The sequence below is a fragment of the Phragmites australis genome, chromosome 1 (genome assembly GCF_958298935.1).
Source record: "Phragmites australis chromosome 1, lpPhrAust1.1, whole genome shotgun sequence".
Taxonomy (NCBI): Eukaryota; Viridiplantae; Streptophyta; class Magnoliopsida; order Poales; family Poaceae; genus Phragmites; species Phragmites australis.
Window position 1 is genome coordinate 502640 of NC_084921.1, and position 22593 is coordinate 525232.

At 42.3% G+C, this 22593-nt stretch overlaps 2 protein-coding genes across 3 annotated transcripts; one reads left to right on the top strand and one right to left on the bottom strand.

The window, feature by feature from the left end:
• Nucleotides 1-532: 532 nt before the first annotated feature.
• Nucleotides 533-4426, top strand: LOC133927357 (monothiol glutaredoxin-S4, mitochondrial-like). Its single transcript, XM_062374084.1, has 8 exons — nt 533-680; nt 1067-1141; nt 2173-2349; nt 2492-2591; nt 2680-2746; nt 3765-3843; nt 3931-4006; nt 4115-4426. The coding sequence occupies exons 2-7, from the start codon at nt 1073-1075 to the stop codon at nt 3994-3996; spliced, it is 558 nt and encodes a 185-aa protein (XP_062230068.1). The 5' UTR covers nt 533-680; nt 1067-1072; the 3' UTR covers nt 3997-4006; nt 4115-4426.
• Nucleotides 4427-4937: 511 nt separating this feature from the next.
• LOC133926091 (uncharacterized) lies at nt 4938-8917 on the bottom strand. 2 transcript variants are annotated; one of them, XM_062372250.1, is made up of 11 exons: nt 8754-8912; nt 8443-8528; nt 8262-8357; nt 8050-8155; nt 7445-7481; nt 7255-7324; nt 6994-7098; nt 6565-6715; nt 6396-6478; nt 5321-5414; nt 4938-5234 (listed from the first exon to the last, which is right to left on the bottom strand). In XM_062372250.1, exons 3-11 carry the CDS (start codon nt 8293-8295, stop codon nt 5147-5149), a joined length of 768 nt encoding a protein of 255 aa, XP_062228234.1. In that variant the 5' UTR covers nt 8296-8357; nt 8443-8528; nt 8754-8912; the 3' UTR covers nt 4938-5146. The 2 variants fall into 2 exon arrangements, with proteins under 2 accessions (XP_062228234.1, XP_062228997.1); XM_062373013.1 differs by lacking the exon at nt 8443-8528 and having other exon boundaries at nt 8754-8917.
• Between the last annotated feature and the right edge of the window lie 13676 nt (nt 8918-22593).

The following is a 22593-nucleotide window of genomic DNA, read 5'->3' on the forward strand; positions in this document are numbered from 1 at the left end:
TGACAGATTAAAAAATAAAAATATTTTTTTTCACTTACTCTTAAAATTCAAAACACTATCAAAATTGTTATGAAAAAATCTAGAAATTTTGTGGTATGCAAGATATTATGATCTATCTCTCAAACAAGTTTCAAATAAAAATATAATATGTGCAATGAGAAAAAGACAGATTTTATTATACATAAAATTTCTTTTTTCTCATTGTAAATATCATATTTGAAGTTGAATTTTTTTAAGCTAAATTATAAGATCCTCTGCACCATCTATTTTTTCAGAGTTTTTATAATTATTTCGATATATTTTGAATTTTGGAATATTTTTAAACCTGTCGACAGGTGCCAATCTCTCTACCATATCTATTTTTGTAATTTTTTTCGAATGATATCTATTTTTGAATTTTTTGATTTTCGAAATATAAAAAAATATTGTTTCCGCGACATCTCAGTTGGGCCGTGTGCGAACTCAAGTTGGGCTTCTGCCTGGAGGCTTATACTAGGCCGATCTAGGCCCGCTACGGAGGAGGATGAGAAGTTCGATCTGGGCTCGAGTCCGCAACAGCAGAGTGCGGCGTCTGCTCCCTGCTCGTCCCCTCGGCGACTTTCCCTTCTCCTCCGCGGCCGTCTCCCGACCCCGGCGACGCCTCCTCCCTCCTGCTCCTCCTCCTCGTCGATCTCGTCGCGGTTAGTCTCCTCCTCCACCTTCCTCCTTCGTTCAATCTGCTCGTGCCTCCTTCGTCCACTCCGGCGCCGCCCACTTCTCCTCAACTTGCATCGTTCGGTCGCGCGTGGGCCGGAGCCGCCGCGCCATCACCGGTATGGTGGGAGTGGGGTTTGTAATCAGGGTGAATGAAAAATTTCTTTCTATAGTTCTCTCTGCTTGCCAGACCTGCTCTAGGGTTTAGCTCCCTTGTTTCGCTGCCCTGCACCAGGTGCTCCGTTCGTACTGATACTAGCGTGTAGCGCGAGCTCCTTGTTGCCGCGACGAGATTCGGTTGTTGATTTCTCGGTTTATTCGGTACATCCATCGCTTAATCCTCATTGTTTGGTGCTGTATTTTTCCACCGCAGGGTACCATGGCGAGGTTGGTGTCCACCGCCCTCGTGAAGGGACTCGTGAGGTCGTGCCGCGCATCCAGCACAGCTGTAAGGCCCTGACATTCATTCCTCGACGGGTTTCTATATTCGTCATCTCTAAGTGCTACCATAACGAGATTGTTTGATAGAGTTATTTGATCTTACTTTACCTCATATTTCTTTCAAGAATACTACTAGTACATATGGGATTTTGGAATTTGGAGTTGAGTAACTGTATATGAGAGTCCCGGAGCTCCAATACACATACTTAGTAGATTTAGTTCACTGTAGCTATCATATCTTTGGACACTGTGTTGTACTGTTACCATTTGTGCTGCCTCTGTGGATAAGCAAGAAATTATTATATCTTAACAAATGTAATGGATGCTACAGGGAACTCGTTCAGGGTCGTCATGACACAAGACCATGGTTGTCAAAATCTCAATTCTATCGTGCGATTTTACAACTTTACAGTCTAAATTGACTGGACTGACTCTATGATTTTGATCAGTAGAATCTTTGATTTTACAATTCGGATAGTTATGATTCTACAATTTGCGATCTTACGGTAGGACTTCCGATCCGATTTAGAATCTGCGATTTTAACAAGTTTGCACAAGACACGCAAGTGTTTGATGTGCCATCTAATGGAAAATGCTGTTTGCAGATGTACTAGTTTGGTGTGGGGGCAATCTGTTTAGTTCCGGCATAGACATGATATGCTGTTAATGTTTTAAGTTAGTTACGGTGTAATGAATATCATTCTCTGTATGCAACCTTCTAGTTTCCAGCACCTGTATCTCTTAAAAGAAACTTTTCGGCAGCTGCATTGAACTTTTATCCCTGTGATATGTACGTTTCAATCTTTATTTTGTAAGCTATGTGATAAAGAACCAGCCAACCTTGCACTGTTAGAGTTCGGCAAGCCAAGTTGTACAGTTTAACTTCTTTGTGTGAATATGTGATATGAGATTGGCCACCTTTCCCATTTAAGAAAGATCATACTGATGCATATGCTGTATTTGGTGTTCTATTAGTGCTTCATTTTTTTTTAATTTTTCATGACGCATCCTTGTTTTGCATGATAACTGGAAGAGTAGGCTGTTGTGTCACGACCAGCTATCCAGCAGTTTATGAACTACTCATCAAGTCTTGGCAGAGCTCCTAATGCAAATGGGGAATCTACAACACGAGTAGCTGCTGATCCTGATACACATCAAGATTTCCAGCCAACAAGCAAAAGTTCAGGCATGTCTTTGCACGACATCGTCGCTCAGGTATTTACAACCTACAAATGAATTTTCACAATGTTTAGATTAAATCACTTAACTTTTGACGGAACTAGGCACAACCTGAAGCTTATGTTTCCATCATTTTGTTTGTGCCATTTGTTCATTTGAAGTTAAATCCTTTGGGCAGGACATCAAGGAGAAACCAGTCTTGATCTATATGAAGGGTTATCCTGATTCTCCAAGGTGTGGGTTCAGTGCACTGGCAGTTAAGGTCCTCCAGCAATATGGTAAGTTGGCTCTGAGTACTGGTTTTCTAAAATACAGTCGTCTCTGCGGCGCTCCTTAAATTCTTAATCCATATCTTGTCTATTATAGGTGTCCCTATCAGTGCTAGAGATATTCTGTCAGATCTCAAGCTCAAAGAGAGTGTTAAAGCCCACACGTAAGTGACTTCTTCTACCTCCCATATCATGTGTAGATGGTAAGTGGTAACAGTAACACACTTGTGTCCAGAAGGGAAAGGAACTAGACTACAACAACAAAGCCTATCCTAAGTAAGTTGGGGTAGGCTAGAGATGAAATCCACAAGATTCAACTAAAAAGTTGATGAGAAAACAATAATGATAATAAATGTACTAGTAATAGTAAAAAATAAAAATAATAACGGTACAAGAAGACTGATGCATAGGTTATGGTTCTGGCATGTGGATTGCTAACTTACACGTACTTCTATCTGTGGATAGTTCTTTGGGGATATTTCATCCCTTCAAGTCTCTCTTTACAGACTCTTCTCATGTTAGGTTTGATCGACCTCTGCCATTCTTCACATTATCCTCGCGCCGCAGTATCCCGCTATGTACATCTGATTTTGGAGGCCTCTGTCGGATATGTCCAAACCATCTCAACCAATGTTAGATAAGCTTTTTTTTAATTGGCGCTACTCCTACCATATCACGTATATCATTATTTTGGATCCGATCTTTTCTTGTATGGCCACAAGTCCATTGCAACATAGACATATCTGCTACACTTAACTGTTGGACATATCTCCTTTTAGTTAGCCAACATTTGGTGTCATATAACATCACGGGTCGAATCGCCGCCCTATAGAACTTACCTTTCAACTTTTGTGGCACCCTCTTGTCACAGAGGATGCTAGAAGTTGGCACCATTTAACTTTTGCATGGCAAGAGAATTGTATGAATTTTATGGTGAAGTGGTTTTTTTAGTTTCACTGTGCGACACAAGAACCAGCTTTTACAAATGATTACTCTAAAATAAATTTTCAAAAGGAACAAAATTAGCTCGATTATTGAGAATGAGTTTAATTACTAAGTTGACATTTCAATTTATGAAATTAAGAAATGGATTTCCACACAACTTTCAGTTGGTTCTCATGCCAGAATCAGGGAATGTTTAACTTTGTGAATTTCACAATTTATTATGTTTTGTTCGTGCAGTAACTGGCCTACATTTCCACAAATATTTATCAAAGGAGAGTTTGTTGGGGGATCCGATATCATACTAAACATGCACCAGGCAAGTGAGTTCATCATGGCTGGTTTTAATAACCAGATAACCTGGCCAGCATTCAACTGTTATTGATTTCTTCACAATTTTATTCAGAAGGGTGAACTTAAGGATCTGCTCAGCGATATCGCGCAAAAAGGCGAACAAAATGGTGGCTCATGAACAAGCCACAGTATGTTATTTTTACAACTCAAACTTCACAGCAAGTGTGTTCTTTATCAGATGATATTTGGCTAACCTCGCATTGGTTTCTTTTTTTTTCTTTTTCTTTTTTTTGCAGCTTTGGATGCGTATTTGTGTTCCTTGTTGTTTGATCTGGTCGTGCCAACCGTGATGGAAAATCCCTCAGTGGCTCAATTCCAGAACTCCAGGAGTATCCCATGTTCTCTTCAATGACAAATAAACACCACGACACTTCTTTGGTGTGCGCTGTGCTTTCCGCCTGATATCGATCATTAGTTTCAAGATGCATGGGGTGCATTAGGCTCCTTTCCTTTTGAGCTGAACGATAGCTGCAACAGCAAACGATGAGGCTATGCCATACTCATATGTGATACTGTTCTCTACCAGTTAATTTTGCTTGTGTTCTTAACTGCCTTCCACCAGAAAGCACACCAGGGCTGTGCTTGTTGCGCTACAAGAACTGATCTGCGTTCGAGCTACGTCATGAGAAATATTAGAAACTGATTGCATTCATCTAGAGCCTGCCTGCGTATGCTACCGCCAGCGTAGACAAACGAAATGGCATTTTGCGATTTCCAGTAGACATGGTGTATCTGGGAGGCCTTAAGCACATAATCAACCGGTATATATCAATATGTCTACATACGAAAAGAGTCCTCAAGTACACGATCTGATTGGTAGACACCACACCGGAACTTTTCTTTTGCTCCCAGATATCACGGTGCTGCCATCGTTCATGGAGAGGGCAAAACATTTCAAGGGGCACCACACCGGAACTTATCTTTTGCTCCTAGATATCACGGTGCTGCCATCGTACATGGGGAGGGCAAAACATTTCAAGGGAAAGCGAATGGAAAATACGAAATGCCAAACAATGAAAAACATCACTGCTATGCTACCACAACCAAATAGACCTAAGCTGTCACTCCAGAGGGAAACACAGACCAAATTATGGAAATTTCAAGCGTACAAGATTCACCGAGACAAGTCTTGCGTAATGAAAAGCTACAACATGGCCGTATACCCGAGCCCAAGTTTGCTATTAAACCATTTATCCCTTGAATTTTTGGAATAACAACAGGTATTATTTGGACAGCACTACGCGAGTCTTTCTCGTAGCATTTTTCAATTAAGATGACGAAGTGCCGATCCCCAAGTTTTCTGTAAGCCATTTGCCGACTTCGTCCATCTCCTCTGGAACGGTGTAGTGTCCAAGACTTCACGAAGGAGAGTATTACCATGAGAAAACAAGATAGAAAATTGCTATGTAAGTGGAAAATAGCTGAATCGGGGGGCATCGAACCTATTGTACGACTTGAAGGCCACCTTGGAAAATCCAGTTGACTTCAAGGCACCAGCGGATCTCTCCCCATGCTTGTAGAGAACTACGTCATCAGCTGCACAGAATGAAAATGTAACATAAATTACTAATGGAGGTAATTTCTTGTTTATGGATACACAGAAAGAACCTTTTACAACTGGGTTCCTTGTGCATTATGAAATCAAACTAAATCGTTGTCGAGACACATGATCTAAATAGTATGGTCCTGTAAGCTCCAATATGCCAGGGACATCCAGTTTATGTCCATGAAAACTAGGCCCCACCTGAACTTCTGCCAGAAATCGCCTAGCAATATGGGTGTGTTTGGTTGGATGTTCTCTTAGATTCTTAGATTTGGACAGGTAATCACCTGCATTCACCTTTCTGGGACTCTTGAGGCAAAACATGAGGCATAGACAAGTTTGGGCGATTCAAAGATAAAGTGACACAAGTTTTCTGACAAGTGTTGACTATAAGTATTTGGGGAGAGGTTACAAATATAAAAAACTGCCGAAATAATTGACTGGGAGTCCCAATTCCACTCCATGTGCTACAGAGAAGCAAATTCAGGCAATGTGATAATCCCCATCCTAAATTTTTGAGAAATATATATGATCATTTCTGCTTTGCACTATAAGTACTACCATCAGGGGGCATGGACAGTTTCTTTTGAAATGGATGGCATCGTTAAGATAGTGTAGCCAGAGTTAGGATATAGTAATTTATGATATGAGATGTCGAAACTTGAAAGTCATGCACGGATAGGTTATTTTTGGTGCGAAGTGTTACAAGCGAGATAGACTCATTAGCTAGCCCTTTTTTTCCTGGGAATAATTATATATGCTCGTTTTCAAAACTTGAGGAGTATATTAAAATAGATTATGCCTTCACCTGTACATATAATGCTGGTTTGAGTATCATGTATAAACTCTATACTGCCTCCAAGCTGAATGTTAGAACTTAGAACCTTGCCCATCAAGATGCTTATATCATGCTAAGCATAGAACTATGATAGAAATCCTAGCACGTTGAGTTAAGATATAGAGCAGATATGCACCTTTTCCATGACAGAGAAAAAGAGGTATGGATGAAGCCTTCTGTGCAGCCTCTTGTGAGGCTTCAATTTTGTTCTTCAAGGTCCTGAGGTGACCACAAAGCATAAAGTGCACCAGCAAAAAGGCAGCAGTTTCACTAAAACATATATACATCAAGATCCTAGAACAAACCTGGCACATGGAAGCCAGCCACTAAGACCAACGGCCAAACTTAGGTTCACAGGGTATGGATTGCCATTTCCATATTTTCCATGAGCAAAGCAAGTTGCAGAGTAAAGAGCAGTAGCAGCACCCATGCTAAACCCACCAACACCAAGTTTGACTGCAATCACAAAGGTTATAGAGATAAATATGATATTCACAGTAAAGAGAAACTAACTTAGCTTCTTTCTGCAGGAAAATGCATGATATATTATAGAAGCCCATTGGTTTAACGAAGTGTATAGAACAAATTCAAAAGTGCCCATAACAGAATAGAGGGGACATATGATAACAAAGGAATAGTGGGCAATCTCATATCTGGTGTTTGCTTGACAGATGGGTTCAAGGAAATGTTATGCCATCAGCAACAAATAACGGAGAATAACTCTGGAATCATACTGTCAGCAGGTTCAGTTGACAATAAGTTTGCAACATGTGCTGCTGAGGCATCCAGCCCCTCAATGTCATCAGGAGCATCCTCTGAAAGATCAGCAACATCAAACCCTGCATATCCAGAAAAAAGAAAATAAAACAAAATTATTTCTGGGACAACATTCCACATACATGCACAATGAACGTGGAGTGCACAGAAGTGCACATGTGAAAGGATTTGATAACGTCCTGGAGAAGGGAGACACATGTAGATAACACAAAACTTACATGCTGTAGAAGGGAATCCGCCAAATAGTGACACAGGTCTTGTAGGCGCGGTTGGGCATATCCATTTTATCTGTAGTTAAGCAAAGATACAGAAAGAAAACAATGTACTGCTTTAGCAATAGATGTACCAGGTCAAACCACCACAAGAACTTAAACATTGTGAGTATTTAACATCTAGATCCTAACTTACATTTGGAAGGGGAAGAGTTTCCAATAGTTGGGACCAACTGCAAACATAACATAGAATCCATCATTTATGACAGTGACTTCCAATTCTTTTGTACTTGTCACAATGCATTACATAGTTTCTTTAGCATCCGAAATTATCCTACTCGGAAGTAATAATCTAGCGTCTTTATGTGCAAAGAAATGCATGTAGCAAGATGCCCATTAACAGTGAACAAATAACAATGGCAGCGGTGTCATTTTGTAAACCATAGGAAAATTCAGCTCAGATGCTACTCCAATGAACAATGAAAATGGTGCAATAAATCTTTATCAGTATTAAGTATTTACACAATCAGATGACTCCAACATTCAGTGTCACAAGCATACAGAGCTATATGACAGGAAATTGATGTCAATAAACTGCTACTATAATCAATATAAATTCGATAGTGAGATCTGGGACGTATGCGGTACCATAATCTACAGTTAGTTGATAGCAGTTGGAAAAGGAACAAAGTTGGCTATGGCTCATCAATTCGTCTAATCTAGGCATACAGCAAGCACATCAATCACAACGAAACGCGAGGAATTGGCTAGGGAACTCGGAAGGCAAGGCGGATTCTATACCTGGCTCCATTGTCCCCGAGGCCGTGGAGCCAGACGATGGTGGCCTTGTGCGTGCCCTTGGGCCTCACCACATGCGTCCTCCCGTACTCGAACGGCCTCTTCGCACCTGCATCCAATGCATCCCATTTTTATTCCACTCAACCTCATCCCAGCACCATGAAACTAAACCCGTGCACAAATCACCAGCGACCACCAATCAAAATACAACGTACCGGACGCAACGGAGCTGCCGCCGCCGAAGCTCATCCCGCGAACAATCGCCGCCGCGGCGCCTCCTCGCCCCCTCCTCGCGACGACGCCCGCCAACGCTGCAATCCCAACAACAACAACAACGATGACAGCAACCCACTAACACCAGAGGGAAGCAGATAAAGGCGAGGCGCGCGTGCGTACGAGGGAGCAGCGGCGGGGCTTGGGGATGGGGAAAAGGCGGATTTGGGCGGCGGAAAGGTGGGCGCCTTTTGGGAGGTGGTGGTGGCCTGGTAGGTGCGGGAACGGGGAATCTATCAGAGATCGCAACGCAGGAGGGCGCCACCACTCCGCAGCCCGCTCCACCACTGCGCCACGCCACATGAGCAAGTGGTGGTGGTGGCAGGCACGCGCGCACGGATGGAACAGTGGCTGGTTGCACGGATTCGGAAGAGCGGAAGCCCGTTTGGGGGAGGAGAGAGAGTGGGGGGGGGGGGGGGGTGGGATTCGCGCACCTTTCGGCGGTTCTCGGCGGCGGTGAGGTGGTTTGACGGCGGAGCCGAGGAGGAGGAGGAGGTCGTCGTCGCGGGGCACCGGCCGAGGCGAGCTCCTCTCGTGCTCTCGTTCGTTGTCCGGATCCTTTGGCTTCCGCGCTTGGGGATTGGTCGGGTTTTTTTTTAGAGGAAAATCGAATTTGTCGGTTTTTTTTTAGAGGATTGGGGGCCGTGTTGGACAAACCGAGGGTACGTTTGGTGTGAGTCCTCCATTTTTAGACGAATGTCCTCGAATTTTTAAAACTTTGATCATGCAGTGCTAAGATTAGTTATACAAGTGGTATTAGTAGATGTCAGATATCATTATGTTCTTATTGAAAAAACGATATCATTATATTATACTTCAAAATTAATGGTCAAATGTGTATTTTGAAGAATGCATTTGATATCTAAAACGACCAGTAAGAAAGAATCGAAAATATATAATAAGCAGACTATGCTTGTTTTTTTTCCCCCCTCCACACGAGTAAGGATGTGTCTTGCTTGTTATTGAGGATAATGTTTTTTTTTTGCGAAATTAAGCAGGAGTTCTACTATTTCAATTAAGATAAGAAAGAAAGGGGGAAGGATTTCTTAAAAGTTGCAGTGAGTGGAAGGCATAGTCGGGATCATTAATTGTTACATTGAGATCTGTGGGAGGGCACATGTGCTGAAATTTTGATTTTGAAAAAATGGAATCGAGTAGGGGCAACAACGGAATGGTGGGTGGGTGGGTTGTGGACCAAGGTGCAAGAGAGACAAAGAGTTAGAGGTAGTGGTCGTTCTGTGGTCCAAAACGATTGACTGAGGAAAGAAGATGTCCGTTCGGAGAGACTTGTGTGGTTCCTGCGTACAAGTTTTTGGGCAGCCCATTCTCCCCTTCCAGATTGTGCTGCCTTTATTGTTAGGGCAGGAGAGTCGCCGATGGCTGGGGAGGTGCGTTTGGTGCCAGCAAGGAAACCGATGGCGAGAGGTGTAGGGTGGAGGTGGCAGCGGCAAGAACTGAAGGGTGGGCCGAGGATAGCAGTCGATGGTGGAGAGCGGAGGCGGCGGTGTCAACGGTGGAGCACGGTGGGCACAGTCCGCCGTGCAAGATGGGGCCGAGAGATCGGCCACGAACGCTCCGTCTGGTTCGATCACGAGTAGCATGAAGGAACCTCCTAGATATTGTGGCATGGAGAGCAAAGGCACTCATCCAGGGTACGATAAATGGTAAGGCAATGTTACAGTACGAAAATGATCTATGGATTTGTTAGCCGCATGCGTTGGTTGTTTGATTGAATGTACGAATGAGTGGCTTGTATGTTTGGAAAGTGATTATAGTTTTCGCCGATAGTAGAAAAGGTAGTAATATGAGTAAGACTAGTGTGTTTAGGGCACGTTGCAGCTACTAAATTGTTGTTTGTTATGCTGCACAGTCGATGTTGCAAGAGCGGACTGAGCGAGCGGGCGTATGTTCCTGGGCATGTCAGTCCACTGGAGCATGCATTGAAAGGGTTCGGACGTGCAGAATTTATATTGGAGCCAGAGGAAGGAATGATTTTTGATTCGGTGAAGCATTTGAATTCTATAATCTATATTCATGGGAGAGAGGTTTTGGGTTGCGTTATGCAGTTCGACATGTTAACAATTATGGATACCAGATGATGCAAGAGTTAGTGTGCGTATATGAGGTATTGGAGGGATGTATAGTTTTACATTGTGCATGGACATGTGCTTTTGGTAGGAATGATTTAAATTTAGCATTGCCACGGGGGCGTCCAGAGAAAAAGGAGACATCTTCAGTATGCTGAGGGTGCACAACTATGATGCGGCTGGTAGAACAGATGACCATTGGTGGTACATCCGTCTGCACTGGTCAGAGCACAACCATCACTTGTCTCAGAGTTGCGGGGAGAAAAAAACACTAGCCATCGCACAAGCACCTTGATAAGTGTAGTAGAGAAATAATGAAGTTCTCTAGCAGAACAATGTGAACCTGGCAAAGGTTTACTCCATCATGTCGAGTTTTTTTTAGTTTAGTCCGGGACACCCTGCTTGTAAAGCGCAAGCTGAAGACTTTGTGTGGTGCATTAGCAAAGGAGAATGCAGAAGATGATGTGCAGAAAACAATGCAGTTGTTCATGAAAATGAGAGATGAAGACCCTCATTTTGTTTACAAAGTTGACTTTGATGAAGTTGATGGATCTATAAGAACATTGATGTGGACAAAAGACCGTAGCCAGCTGCAGTATGCACTTTTTGGTGATGTTGTGACATTTCATATGACATACAAAATAAACTATACAACATGCCATTTGGTATGTTCGTAGGTGTTAACAACCATTTTCAGATTGTGCTCTTTGCCGGTGTACTGATGTGATCTGAATCAATCGAGAGCTTCAAATGGATATTCACGGAGTTTGTTAGATGAAGCGGGGCAATGAGCCACAAACAATTCTTACAGGTAATTGGCTATAGATATGTGCCTGGGCTGCTGTCTTTGCTTGTAATGTTTAGCTGACTCTATATTTGTTTCGTCATTAGATCAAGTCCATGCCATGGAGGTTGCTATTGTAGAAGAACTGAAGGGAACAATACACCGTTGGTGCAAGTGGCATGTTCTGCGGCTTGAAAAAAAAATCTTGCGACATTCTACAACAGGAGCAATGGATTCAAGGATGCCTTCCACAAGAAACTGTGGATGAGTTTGAAATTGCACAGGAGACTCTGATGAAGGAGCACAAAATTGAAGAGCGTCACTTCATCCAGAAAATATATGTAGACCGCTATAAGTGGTGTAAGCCATTCTTCAAAGGGGTGTTTTGTGCAAATCAAACAAGCACACAACATAGTGAGAGTGCCAATCACATGCTGAAGCGCATCATGCCTCCAGGTTCTCCTTTTCACCTCTTTGTGACACAATACGATAAGCTGCTTGCTGATCGTGAGGAGAAGGAAGACTTTGAGGAGAGAATTAACAAACTGGTAGCAATGTTGCTTGTATAAAACAATTGATGTGGTTATATTTTGAATTGATTTCTAATGACACATGGCATATTGTTGTGTGATGACAATAAACTTTGGTACTCCGATTTAATGTTCCAATAGAGCAACATGCTACGAGAGTGTACATTAGAGCAATGCTGCAGATTTTCGAAGAGCAGATTTATGATTCTTGGAACTATAGGATGAAGGTGGTTGAGGAAGGCAAGAGTTATGTGGTACAACATAGCAACGAAAATGCACGTGAGAAATGGAGTCGCATGGTCTTCAATGTGCAATGCTTCAATGGAGGGGAATGATATGAATGTGACTGTGGTTTATCTGAGCACATGGGGATGTTATGTTGTCACATATTGAAGGTTGGTATTATTCACTAACTGTTGCATTTTATTTCATTGGATTGGCTATTAATTCACTATAACATATTAGTTGTTGCTCATTGAAGGTGCTGATACAGCTTGATGTGGAGGAGATACCTAGGAAGCACATAACGAAAAGATGGAGTAAAGATGCAAGGGATGTGCTGCCAAAGCATCTTTAGAACTACCAAAGAGACAATCCAATGTGTAGGTCTCAGACATTCAGGCACTCAAGTTTGTACCTCCTGGCATATGACCTGAAATCAACAAGGCACATAAAAGCATGTTGATGCAAAAAAATAGTTTAGTAGTAGATTTAATTTGAAATTAGTTGCAAAGACAGTAACCTATAAGAAGAGGTGGAATTCGGAAATATTGGACACCCTTTGCTTCCAAGCAAGATCATCTTGTAGCTTCCGTGAGGCATCAATTACAACATTGCACATAAGCAGCCCAATTGAACTTAGAGATTTCTTCAGTTTTGAACAGTTCACCCCAATAATCGACACTCGCATATAATCGACACTCGCATATGCATGCTTGGATGCAGATGCCAGAAGAGTGGACATGGCAAAAACAAGAAATGCAACCTTGAAAGCATCCACCGCCATCCTGTTGGTGTCAGCTGGAAGCTCTGCCGAAGGAAAGCCTCTACTGCCTTAAGGTTGTGTGAGTTCTTGTTAGTCATTCCAATAGAACCTTTCAAGAACTCAATTTTGCCCTGAGAGATGTTAGCATCAGGACCACTAATATCCCGCCGACCACATGGAATTCCAAATACTAGACCAACATCATCCGGCAAGAATGGTATAACCCGTTCGTCATCCAATACTATAGCTTTAGCATCACAGTCAACCTTACGCATTAGCCAAATGACAAACTTGATGTTCAACTTCTTCAGAAGAGGCATTTCTAGAAGGCCGTTGAAACCAATGAACTTCACCAACACCTTCTTGAAATCCCCAAACTTCCCAACTACTGAGCAAAAATTTCTGACGGAGATATGAGAATTGGTTGTCTTGGAAGCTAGGTCAGAAACTATCAGGACCGCTCTCATCGGCACTACATCCCGACGATTGACTTCCAGAGCGAAATCCTTCCTCTCTAGGAGAAACTGGCTCTAGGACAAACTACAAGAAACATGCAACCACCTTGAGGGGGGGGGGGGATGTGCAAATAAATGTCTCTCACACTGGAGAAATATGAAATTAAATCGACGCTATAATGGCAACTAATGAAAATATCCTTGAACAACATCAGAAATCGTCGAAACATAAATGTGGATAGAAGGCCTACGCTACACTGTTAAGCCGAAATGGGAAAGATTTTTAAGTAACATTGCTGATCACCAACATATATCCAACGAAGGAAAGTCAACCCTCAAATAGATTTGGCCAACAATATGAGAGGGGTACCACCATTAAGAATTGCAAGGCGTGTTATGAGCTCAGAACGTCTAGGACATAGAGACATAGAAGAGGAACATAAGGAGGTCGAGTTGTGGGGGGGGGGGGGGAGAGAGAGAGAGAGAGAGAGAGAGAGAGAGAGAGAGAGAGAGAGAGAGAGAGAGAGATAGGGGATGAATCAACTTAGCCGAAATACAAATGGGAGGTCCAACTCGTGTGGCGCCGGTGCATAATGGGCACGACGGTCCAAAACAGCAGGCCCATGGTCCAAGCAGCCAGATAGCCCACCACACATGAGGCCTATGAATTAGGCATCTGTGCTTTTTCAAAAGATCAATAGAAAAAAGAAATGCTTTCCCCATCCATTTGTGAGCACAAATCTCAAAGTCCAATGAACGGTGAGGACAATGTCTCCCACTCAAGCTAGGTCCATCAGGGATTATTCCAGAAACAAAGGCTGTTTTTTACCACGTGACTGTCTGACAGGGCACGGACAGCCAAAAGGGTGCAAAGTGGCTTACGTTAGGGTAGCCAAAAACAACCTCTAAAAAAAGGAAGAAAAACAAACCGGCAAACTACTCAAAAAAGAGGGCATGCCTCCTCTACTTTGCCAAATTTTGGAATATGCGTTGGTTATGTTTCTTCCAAATATTCCACGTGATGTAAATCAACAAGCTGCTTAAATAAGATGCAACACCATTCTGCTAGGCTGAGGAAATTTTGAGGTGTATAATATCGATGTAGGCCGATGTGGAAGGTGGATATCACTTTTGATTGCACACTGGAGGTGAAAGGGCAAGCTAGAGATAGATGCAATGCTTTCTCTGGATGGTTTTGGTAAATGGGGCACTAGGGATAGTGCGGCCAGCCTGTATGGCAAGATTATACGTTGTGAGGATTTTGTTCAGAGTAGGGTTCAGATGAAGAATTTACACTTGTTTTCCGTTTGTGCCTTCCAAACGATGCTTGGGTCGAATGACAGAACGGAGCCCCTGAATTGGGCCAAATAAGCTGACTTAGCCATGCAATTGCCATCTATAGTCCATCTCCATGTGATGGTGTTTGGGATGTTAGGGAGTAGGTGAGCTTGCTGCTGTTGTGACTACATGTCAACAAACTCTGTAACATGAGAGGAGGTTTGATCCGACACCGAAGAGTCTTTATCCATCTCCCATTTATGAGTTCCATACGTATTGAGTTGTTTTGCCATCTGACAGGGCTGAGTAATTAAAGGGCAATAGCTTTGGGAATCACACCATTTAGCTATATGCCATGTTAGAACATGAACTTGTTGCCGTCCCTGATGGAGATGGTGGTAGAGGCTTCGAAGAGGCTATGAGCCATGACATCACAAGGTAATTCGCTCCCAACCTACAGTTTAAAAGCACTTGTCAAGTTGTACCAAAGCCAACATAGTTAGAGGGTGTGACTAAAGTTTTCAAAGTAAAGGATTTGTAGGCCACCAAGCTTCCGTGGGCGATAGGCCATTATCTAGTTGACTAAATAATGTCCTCCATTGGCATTCTTTGTGCCATTCCAAAGGAATGATCTTTTAAGTTTATCCAATTTCTTATGAGCCCATTTGGCCAACGGAATGACCATGAAATGGAAGATTGGAATGAAGGTGACCACTGAATTAATAAGTGTTTAGGGACCCACCTTGGTCAGCAACCGTCCACACCACCCTTGCAACTGGTCAACGAGTCTTCTTTGAGAATGTTTTTTTCACAAGCAGGTATTTTTCGTGAAAAGCGCATTAGATGTTCACCATTTTCCTCCTTGAAAGTGTTTAATCAAATAATATTTCAAGAGATTTCCCCTTGAAAAGCAATATAATCTTAAGACTCACATGTCACGATGAGGATCACACATTAGACATGGATTTCAGAGTAACGACTGATCTACATATCACGTCGCTTGCACAAATTAACTAGAAACATGTGTTTTCCCATCAGGCACAAGTAGCCAACATGTACAACTTTTTTTAGTGGAACCGAGTTCCATTGCACGATAGGTTCAGCTAAATTGCTGGCCACATAACCGGTTACAAACTCAAAAAAATAGTCTAGCCAAAGCTGAGAACCATCCCCAACAAGACTAGCATCATACTTTGCTAACACATTTGCTACCGTATTACATTCGCAGAAGTAGAACACCATCTTGACTTCAATGAAATTCATAGGTATCAGACTTCGTACTTCCATGGCCAAAACTCCCACATGTAAAAAGATGTCGTTTTTAAATCAGCTACTAGGTTTGTAGCACCGGTCTCCAATATGATTCTAACCATCCCCACTCGTTGCAGTGAGTTCAGTCCGCAAAGCGCTGTTGGCCAACATGTACAACTTAGATAGTGTACATGCAAGACATATTTGTTTTATACCACTATATCTAATAAGCAACACGGTAGATTGCTATCTCATTTTACTTCTCTACATGCATGCAGAGTACATGCATGCACGTTGGCACACACAACTTGACTCTACCAGTAGTGCTATACGCTAGAGTCTAGACCCATTTTTAGGTTGCCCCTCCCCCGCAGATCGACAACTCATCGTTGTTTGAGAACAAACTTGAGCAGTATCTTGCAAGCTGGCCGAGGACAAAGGTTAGTGATGCATGTTGCAAAGCGCTAGAAGCAGAGGTTGTGTGGCATGCCAAAGTGAGGGAAGCAACAGGACAAGTGGGCCAAGCCCGCCCTTCTCTAATCCTCAGATCGCGCGCTACGCTGCATAGAAAAATGGCCTAATTTTACCACCACAATTGCAACATTCATGAACGGCCACTATGCATCCATGTGAGATCTCTAGAAAATTGCTGGAACACACAGTCATCGTTGTTGTAGTCATTCGAAAAGAATTATGGATTGGTCCATATTCAGATGTAGAGTTCGAGATACGTTTTATAATTGGTTATTAAAAAATCATTGTATCAACCCCGTCTTTTCTTGCAAAATTTACATAAAACGTGTCATTTCAGAACTTGCGCATGACGTTGAACAACTGGGCCAGATAGGTCAAGTCAATGATGGCTTAAATGAGCCCATCTAGGCCCATTGTTGAGCGGCGAGCATAATGGGTTGGGTGAGGTTTTTGAACATGAATCTTATTGGCCCTTGTAGAATTGCAAAGGAGTGGGCCAACTTACGTGGGCTAATTTTATGGGCTATTGGTTGGTGATATTTATGGGCCACTTTTATGTCGGCAATTCTTATACACTGGCCAATCAAGCGCCGTTGAAACTGATCAGCTTTAACTAATCCTAAAGCTCATGGTTTTAACACCCTCGTCGTTCAACTGGTGTATAGAAAATACCCTAATTTAGATAAGGATATTTCAAAATATAATACTAAATCTGTATGTCATTCAAGATTTGACACCTTGCTCAGAGTGATCCTATATATTATTGTGATATGATAGTGTCAAATCCTAAAAGACATACGAACTTAATGTTATATTCTACAATCTCCCACGTAGTCCCTCTTGAACTTCCGCACATGCGTTGGTGACACTGCCTCCCAATGGAACAACATATACTGCCACCTCATTCTCACCATCTCGCGTGTTGCCCTCTCTTTCAGTGAACACTTGACACCAACATTCAATGCCTTGTTGTCCAAAACACACGGGGAGGGGACAAAGGGCCTGTTTGGATATGTTGTGGCTTCAGAGCTTCTGGCTAGCTGAGAAAGTAGCTGTGACTATTGAATTTTGGTTGTTGGCCTTTATAATAAACTTTTAGCTTCTCAGCACAACCAAAAGCCAGCCAGAACCTGCTTCTCAGCTTTTAGTTCATTTCAACCACAACCGTTTTCTCAGCCAGCTAAAAGCCACCAGAAGTTAGGGACAGAAGCCAGCCGTTTGGATAGCTTATGTCTTTTTTTCATGGAAAACTGAAAAAGCCTATCCAAATAGGGGGAAAGCCTCCTACACTGCAGTGCCATCCCGTTGCTCTTTGGTTTGACAACTTGCCATCTCATGTGGATGTGGTAGAGAAAGGGAGTTGTCTTTCCTTTCATCCATACCATTGTAATCCAAAATGGTGGAGGAAGAGACATCTAACTAGCAAACTTCATAAGTACATGCAAAATTTCAGAAATGTCAATGCTACGATTATTTTCATAAAAGTTTTGTTCCACACCTCCTAATGATTAGATGCCTGGAAAGGAGATGCATCGATCAGGCGACGAAGAACTCCACCGAGGGTTAGGAGAGGGGGTTGATTTAGGAGGGAGGCTGGCCCGGCCGAGGGGGAAGCCAGGTTAGCGTAGCGATGAGAGCATTGCTGGAGATGGGTGGAGGGAGGGTGGGAGGTGAGGGAGTGAGCATGGATGTGAGCTGGTGGGCAGCTGAAGACAGAGATGAGGACGTGAGGCATATATAAAGGTTGAAGACGGTTGCAACTACTCGTGGAATTTTTATTTTTAGCCCTTTTTGAAAATAGTTTTTACAAATAAACCCTATAGGAAAAGATGTCTAGAAATGGACCCTTTTTACGACAGCACTACATGTGGCTTCGTATTTCTATTGCATGACGCCATACATCTTGGCAACGATATATGCCACATTGGATGTGTCCCCTGGAACATATGGATGACATGTTAAATAACGACGCCAAAAGACATGGTGACATATTTTAGTATCACAACGCCATTATTCTTGGCGCCGTTCTTTGGGACTGAAAATGGCCTGCTCATCTACCTGCCTTGTCTCATGTCACTTTCCCAAATATCCGACGCCAGCCCACAAACCGCCGCTGCCCTATTCCTTTGGCCTTGCCCTCCCCTGTCGCCGGTATGATCCGTAAGGCGCTTGTTAGACCCGACCAAATTACACCTGGCTTAATCAATAATTAAGTCGATTAAAATGGAAGTAATTTCGACAGTCCTAATATATGCTCAACAAAGCCCAAGATCACAGTATATACTATTTACAATATAGTTTTATCACAAGATATGAACAGAGTACACAAGTTTTAACTTTTATTACAAACCTTGTTCCGAGTACCGTGTCTACTTAGTAACAGAGTTTTCAAATGCAGCGAAAAGATATTAGTAAAACAAAAGACCAATGGTACTATTGCCCATAAGACACCATCGGGACTAGCTCAGACATTCGATATCTACTCCTGGCCATCTCCAGCATCAGCAAGATAAAAGTACTTGTATACGAGTTTTACCGTTACCTGCATCAACTTAAGGGCAGCACCCTTAGTATGAAGGTACTCGCAAGACTTACACAATATGGGTATATATATTTCCGACTCTAAGGATAATGCATTGAGTTGAATAGCAAGGAATAGTCACAAAGTTAAGTTGACTCAGCGAAAAGTATTTTAACAAGTATATGGATTTGAACGACTAGCATTGACTGACAATAAATATCTCTTCAATAAAGTAAACTTGCTCATCTTAAATAAGTATCCGCCCATGCTTCTCTCAGAAGCCAACATACTTTCCCTTTCTTTTTCCCAAACTGAACGAAACTCTACGATTGATGTCCAATGAAACTTAAGCATGCTCATGACTGAGAGCGTGACAATTTGAATTGATCTTACACCCTACAGGAGGTACATCTTTACCCACATGACTCGGGTCCATCCTCTTGGCCCCTGAGATAGCCTTTCTCATACATAGAACTACCCACTTTCACATTCCCCAATAGCACCAGGGTTACCGCGAGTATGTCCTGGACACCTCCAGCTCCTCTCCACCTTGCATCTCCTTGTACTTTATCTTCGTGTCATAGGGTCACAAGTCCAGCGTTATCACGGCATACGATAATCAGATTATCTTACCATTAGATAGACATGTGGAAGTACAAAAAGTGCTTAAGCCAACCGCACTAACGATCGATGCTTAAATGATGCAAGCGGTCTATGACACCCGATTCTCCTCTCCCGAATTGCTCCTAGCACCTGCTCACATCTCGTCTCAACTTTTCCAACTCACCATCCCAACTTATCATTCATTTGTTAATGTATTTGAAATTCCTATAACTCGTAAAAGGCGGTGACATTCATCGCCCGACTTCTACCGATGACCTATGTAAGACTAAGCAATTACCGTATCACTTTTAAGTTGGATCATGTCATGAAAATTGTAACACCCTGATTTTCAGAATTTACAACTTTAAAATTTTCCAAGATTATTGAATAACTTCACCAGTAGAATAGGTTTAAAACCTATTTTCATAAACAATCAATCAATATAGGTTATTATTTTGTGTGCATTGCATGCTGAGTTTTGTTAGTAGCCAGATAAATGCATTAGAGTTCTTTTTCTTTATCTTTGGTGTTTTTGTTAAAAAGATTTTGAAAACGTTTTACAAAACTCTGAAGTAAGCTAGTTAAGGATCTTAATTGTTAGAATTCAAAATCCTAGAATTTATTATCTATTCAATTCTTGATCATACCTGATCCTTCTCCAGCTCAATTAAAATCTTATCCAAATTCTTGTTTAAAGCCAATCTCTCCTCTTTCTCAAATTCTACCCAAATCTAAATTCAAATTCCTTATCTACTCCTATTCTTTTTCAACCTCATTTTTCATTTCTCTTAAATTCACTCCAAGCTCAATTCAAATTCAAACCCTATTCAAATTTCTCTGCAAAAGTTTCTTTTTTAAACCCTAGATATACCTAAAGTGGCTTTGGGCTCAATCTTGCTCAAGTCCAAACCCTTAGCCAAGTCTTCTAGATGGCCCAACAAAGGATCCATAAAATCTGTAAATTTTCGCGGAGTCCTGGACAGCCTCATCTTTTTATGAAGTTTCGGTGTTTAAAACTGCATCAAATGCAAATCTTGACAATACCAAAGTTGTATGTATCGTCGAGAGCTTTGATTTGAACCTATGGAAGTTCCCTTTTGGATAATAGAGTTAGGAGTTATGGGCCCTGAAATCAGTGCTGCGCAGATAAGTCTGAGTTCAAACAGTTTTGTCTTTTGATGCATTTTTAGAAATCAAGATGGCGTTTTCAGAAGTCCCAATGAATACCAAAGTTGTAAATCGTTTCGAGTACTATAATTTAGAGTCCAGAAACATCCAATTTAGGGTCCAGACAATGGAGATATCATTCTCCGAATAGAGAACTGCGTAAAAGGAAACCGTAACCAACTCGAACTCAAATCCGATTTGTGTTCGGCTTGCACTCCACCTCAACCAGCCGCCCCTAGCTCTATAAATATGAGTTGCACGCCCTCTCCTACCCCTATTCCACACCACCAAGCCCTAGACATCCCTGCTGCCCTATTCGTACGCCGCCGTTCGCTGGAGCCGCCGCCCGTGATGCGCTACATCGTCGTCTTGTCCGCGAATCCTCCTTCCTCGACCATCAAAGAAAGGTGATGACCCCTTATTTTTCTCCCTTACTACTGTTTTATCATCATACTAAGTCCCTAGCCAAGCCCTAGCCCCGGCCAAAGCCCGATCTACGTCACCACGGTCATCGCCGTCGTGGATAGCCGTGCTGTAGCTGATTGGCATCAACGTTCCTAGCTGACCGGAAGTCAAATCACCAAGCCCTTTCATCGGTACATGTCCCATGATGTCCCCCACACCCTGACCAATCACTTCAATCAGTAGAGTAGCCAAACCACCGTAATCAAGATCGACATACCTGTTGTCTAGTTTCTGGATGCGTTATGCACGCACACCAGATTTGCATTCGTGTTCGCTGTCAATTTGAAAACCATATAGATGCACCAACCACGTCACGGTATGTCCCATTGAGTTTTCTACGTGACCCTAGGAGCCCATTCCCGTTTGTGCAGCAACACGACCGGAACGCGATTACCAACCACAGCATGTCACAACCATCACCCGTCTTATCTCTGCTGATATTTCTTACTCTCAGTGGATGATCTACCAAAACCCATGCCATAGCATTGTGTTCCTGGGATATGAACATCTCTATTCAAACGGTTTCTCAAATTTTATAGTCAATCTCCTGGAACGCGAGCATCTTCGTTATTGTGTCTGTTCACGGTCACCACCAAATCTTGCAGCAGTCATCGCTATTTTGCCGCTACCTCGGATGACCTCTTATAAAACCAACCATGCCACTGAGTTAGTCTTTCCACGTTCTACACCATGCTTCCCTCGTTTCACTGAAATGCCATTAAAGACTGACATCGATGTCAGTGACCACGCACCCGATTGCTATCTTCGACGAAACCCGAACCACCACCACTACATAGAGTCACCGGTAGTATCCTTAACCTAAAAGGATAACCCCAGCCATTTGATCATGGGTGGTCGAGGCTAGACCTTAGCGTATCCCTTCTTTAATCAAAGATGTTACTTGCATAGCATGCCAAGTCAGCGTCACATCATTCTCCTTAGCCTAGTCAGCGAAGCCTGGTCTACCCTACACTTCTTGAATCTTGCGCAATGATGCTGTCAAGCCTGGCGCAATGATTGTGCAATAAACCCTTTTCCCATAGGAAGATAGTTTCGGTAAACCAGCATTTCCTTTTCAGTCTAATCCATCTCCCGAAAGCTGTTCTCTTTTCATCTTAACTCCGATTTAGGTGATTCTTACGTCTAAGTGTTTCTAAAATCATCCCTATCCAGCCATAATATTTTTAAAGTGTTTTAATGATATTTGATATATTGTTCTTAGTGCTTTCCTTTGTGTTGTTTGTCGGTAGTTCTCGCGATTAGTCAATAATGTTCCGAAGCAGTTCGAGAGATTTTAAGACCAAGATTTTGATAACACTGGGCAACATTGGGTAAAAGGAAAGTACCCTTTATCATCTTGAACCTATGATTTAAACTGTTTTGTTTTACAAAATTGTATGCAGTGTTTGTCAATATGATGGGTAGTCACCTATGTTTGGGTTTTCCCTAGATTTTTCCTTATCATCTTTTAGAATCTAGATGGTTTATGGTCAAATATTTTTGGTGGGTAGATTGCTTAGCCATGCTTTTGGGATGTTGAGAAGTATCATATACTTGATTAATTAACTTATGCAATAATGGTGTTTAACTTGTTAATGATATAATAACATGGAACCTTAGGCCTTGAGCAAAGTAGTGTTTGTTGATGATGATGGTTATGTTGTTGACTTAGTG

What these genes read in the sequence shown, in the direction of transcription:
- LOC133927357 (XM_062374084.1), top strand. Translation starts at nt 1,073, where the DNA reads ATGGCGAGGTTGGTGTCCACCGCCCTCGTGAAGGGACTCGTGAGGTCG. An exon ending in GCCGCGCATCCAGCACAGCT is followed by an intron (nt 1,142 to 2,172) that starts GTAAGGCCCTGA and finishes CTGGAAGAGTAG; the next exon opens with GCTGTTGTGTCACGACCAGC. An exon ending in TCATACTAAACATGCACCAG is followed by an intron (nt 3,844 to 3,930) that starts GCAAGTGAGTTC and finishes AATTTTATTCAG; the next exon opens with AAGGGTGAACTTAAGGATCT.
- LOC133926091 (XM_062373013.1), bottom strand. Translation starts at nt 8,295, where the DNA reads ATGAGCTTCGGCGGCGGCAGCTCCGTTGCGTCCG. An exon ending in CGGATTCCCTTCTACAGCAT is followed by an intron (nt 7,099 to 7,254) that starts GTAAGTTTTGTG and finishes CTGGATATGCAG; the next exon opens with GGTTTGATGTTGCTGATCTT. An exon ending in TTTTCTCTGTCATGGAAAAG is followed by an intron (nt 5,415 to 6,395) that starts GTGCATATCTGC and finishes CATTCTGTGCAG; the next exon opens with CTGATGACGTAGTTCTCTAC.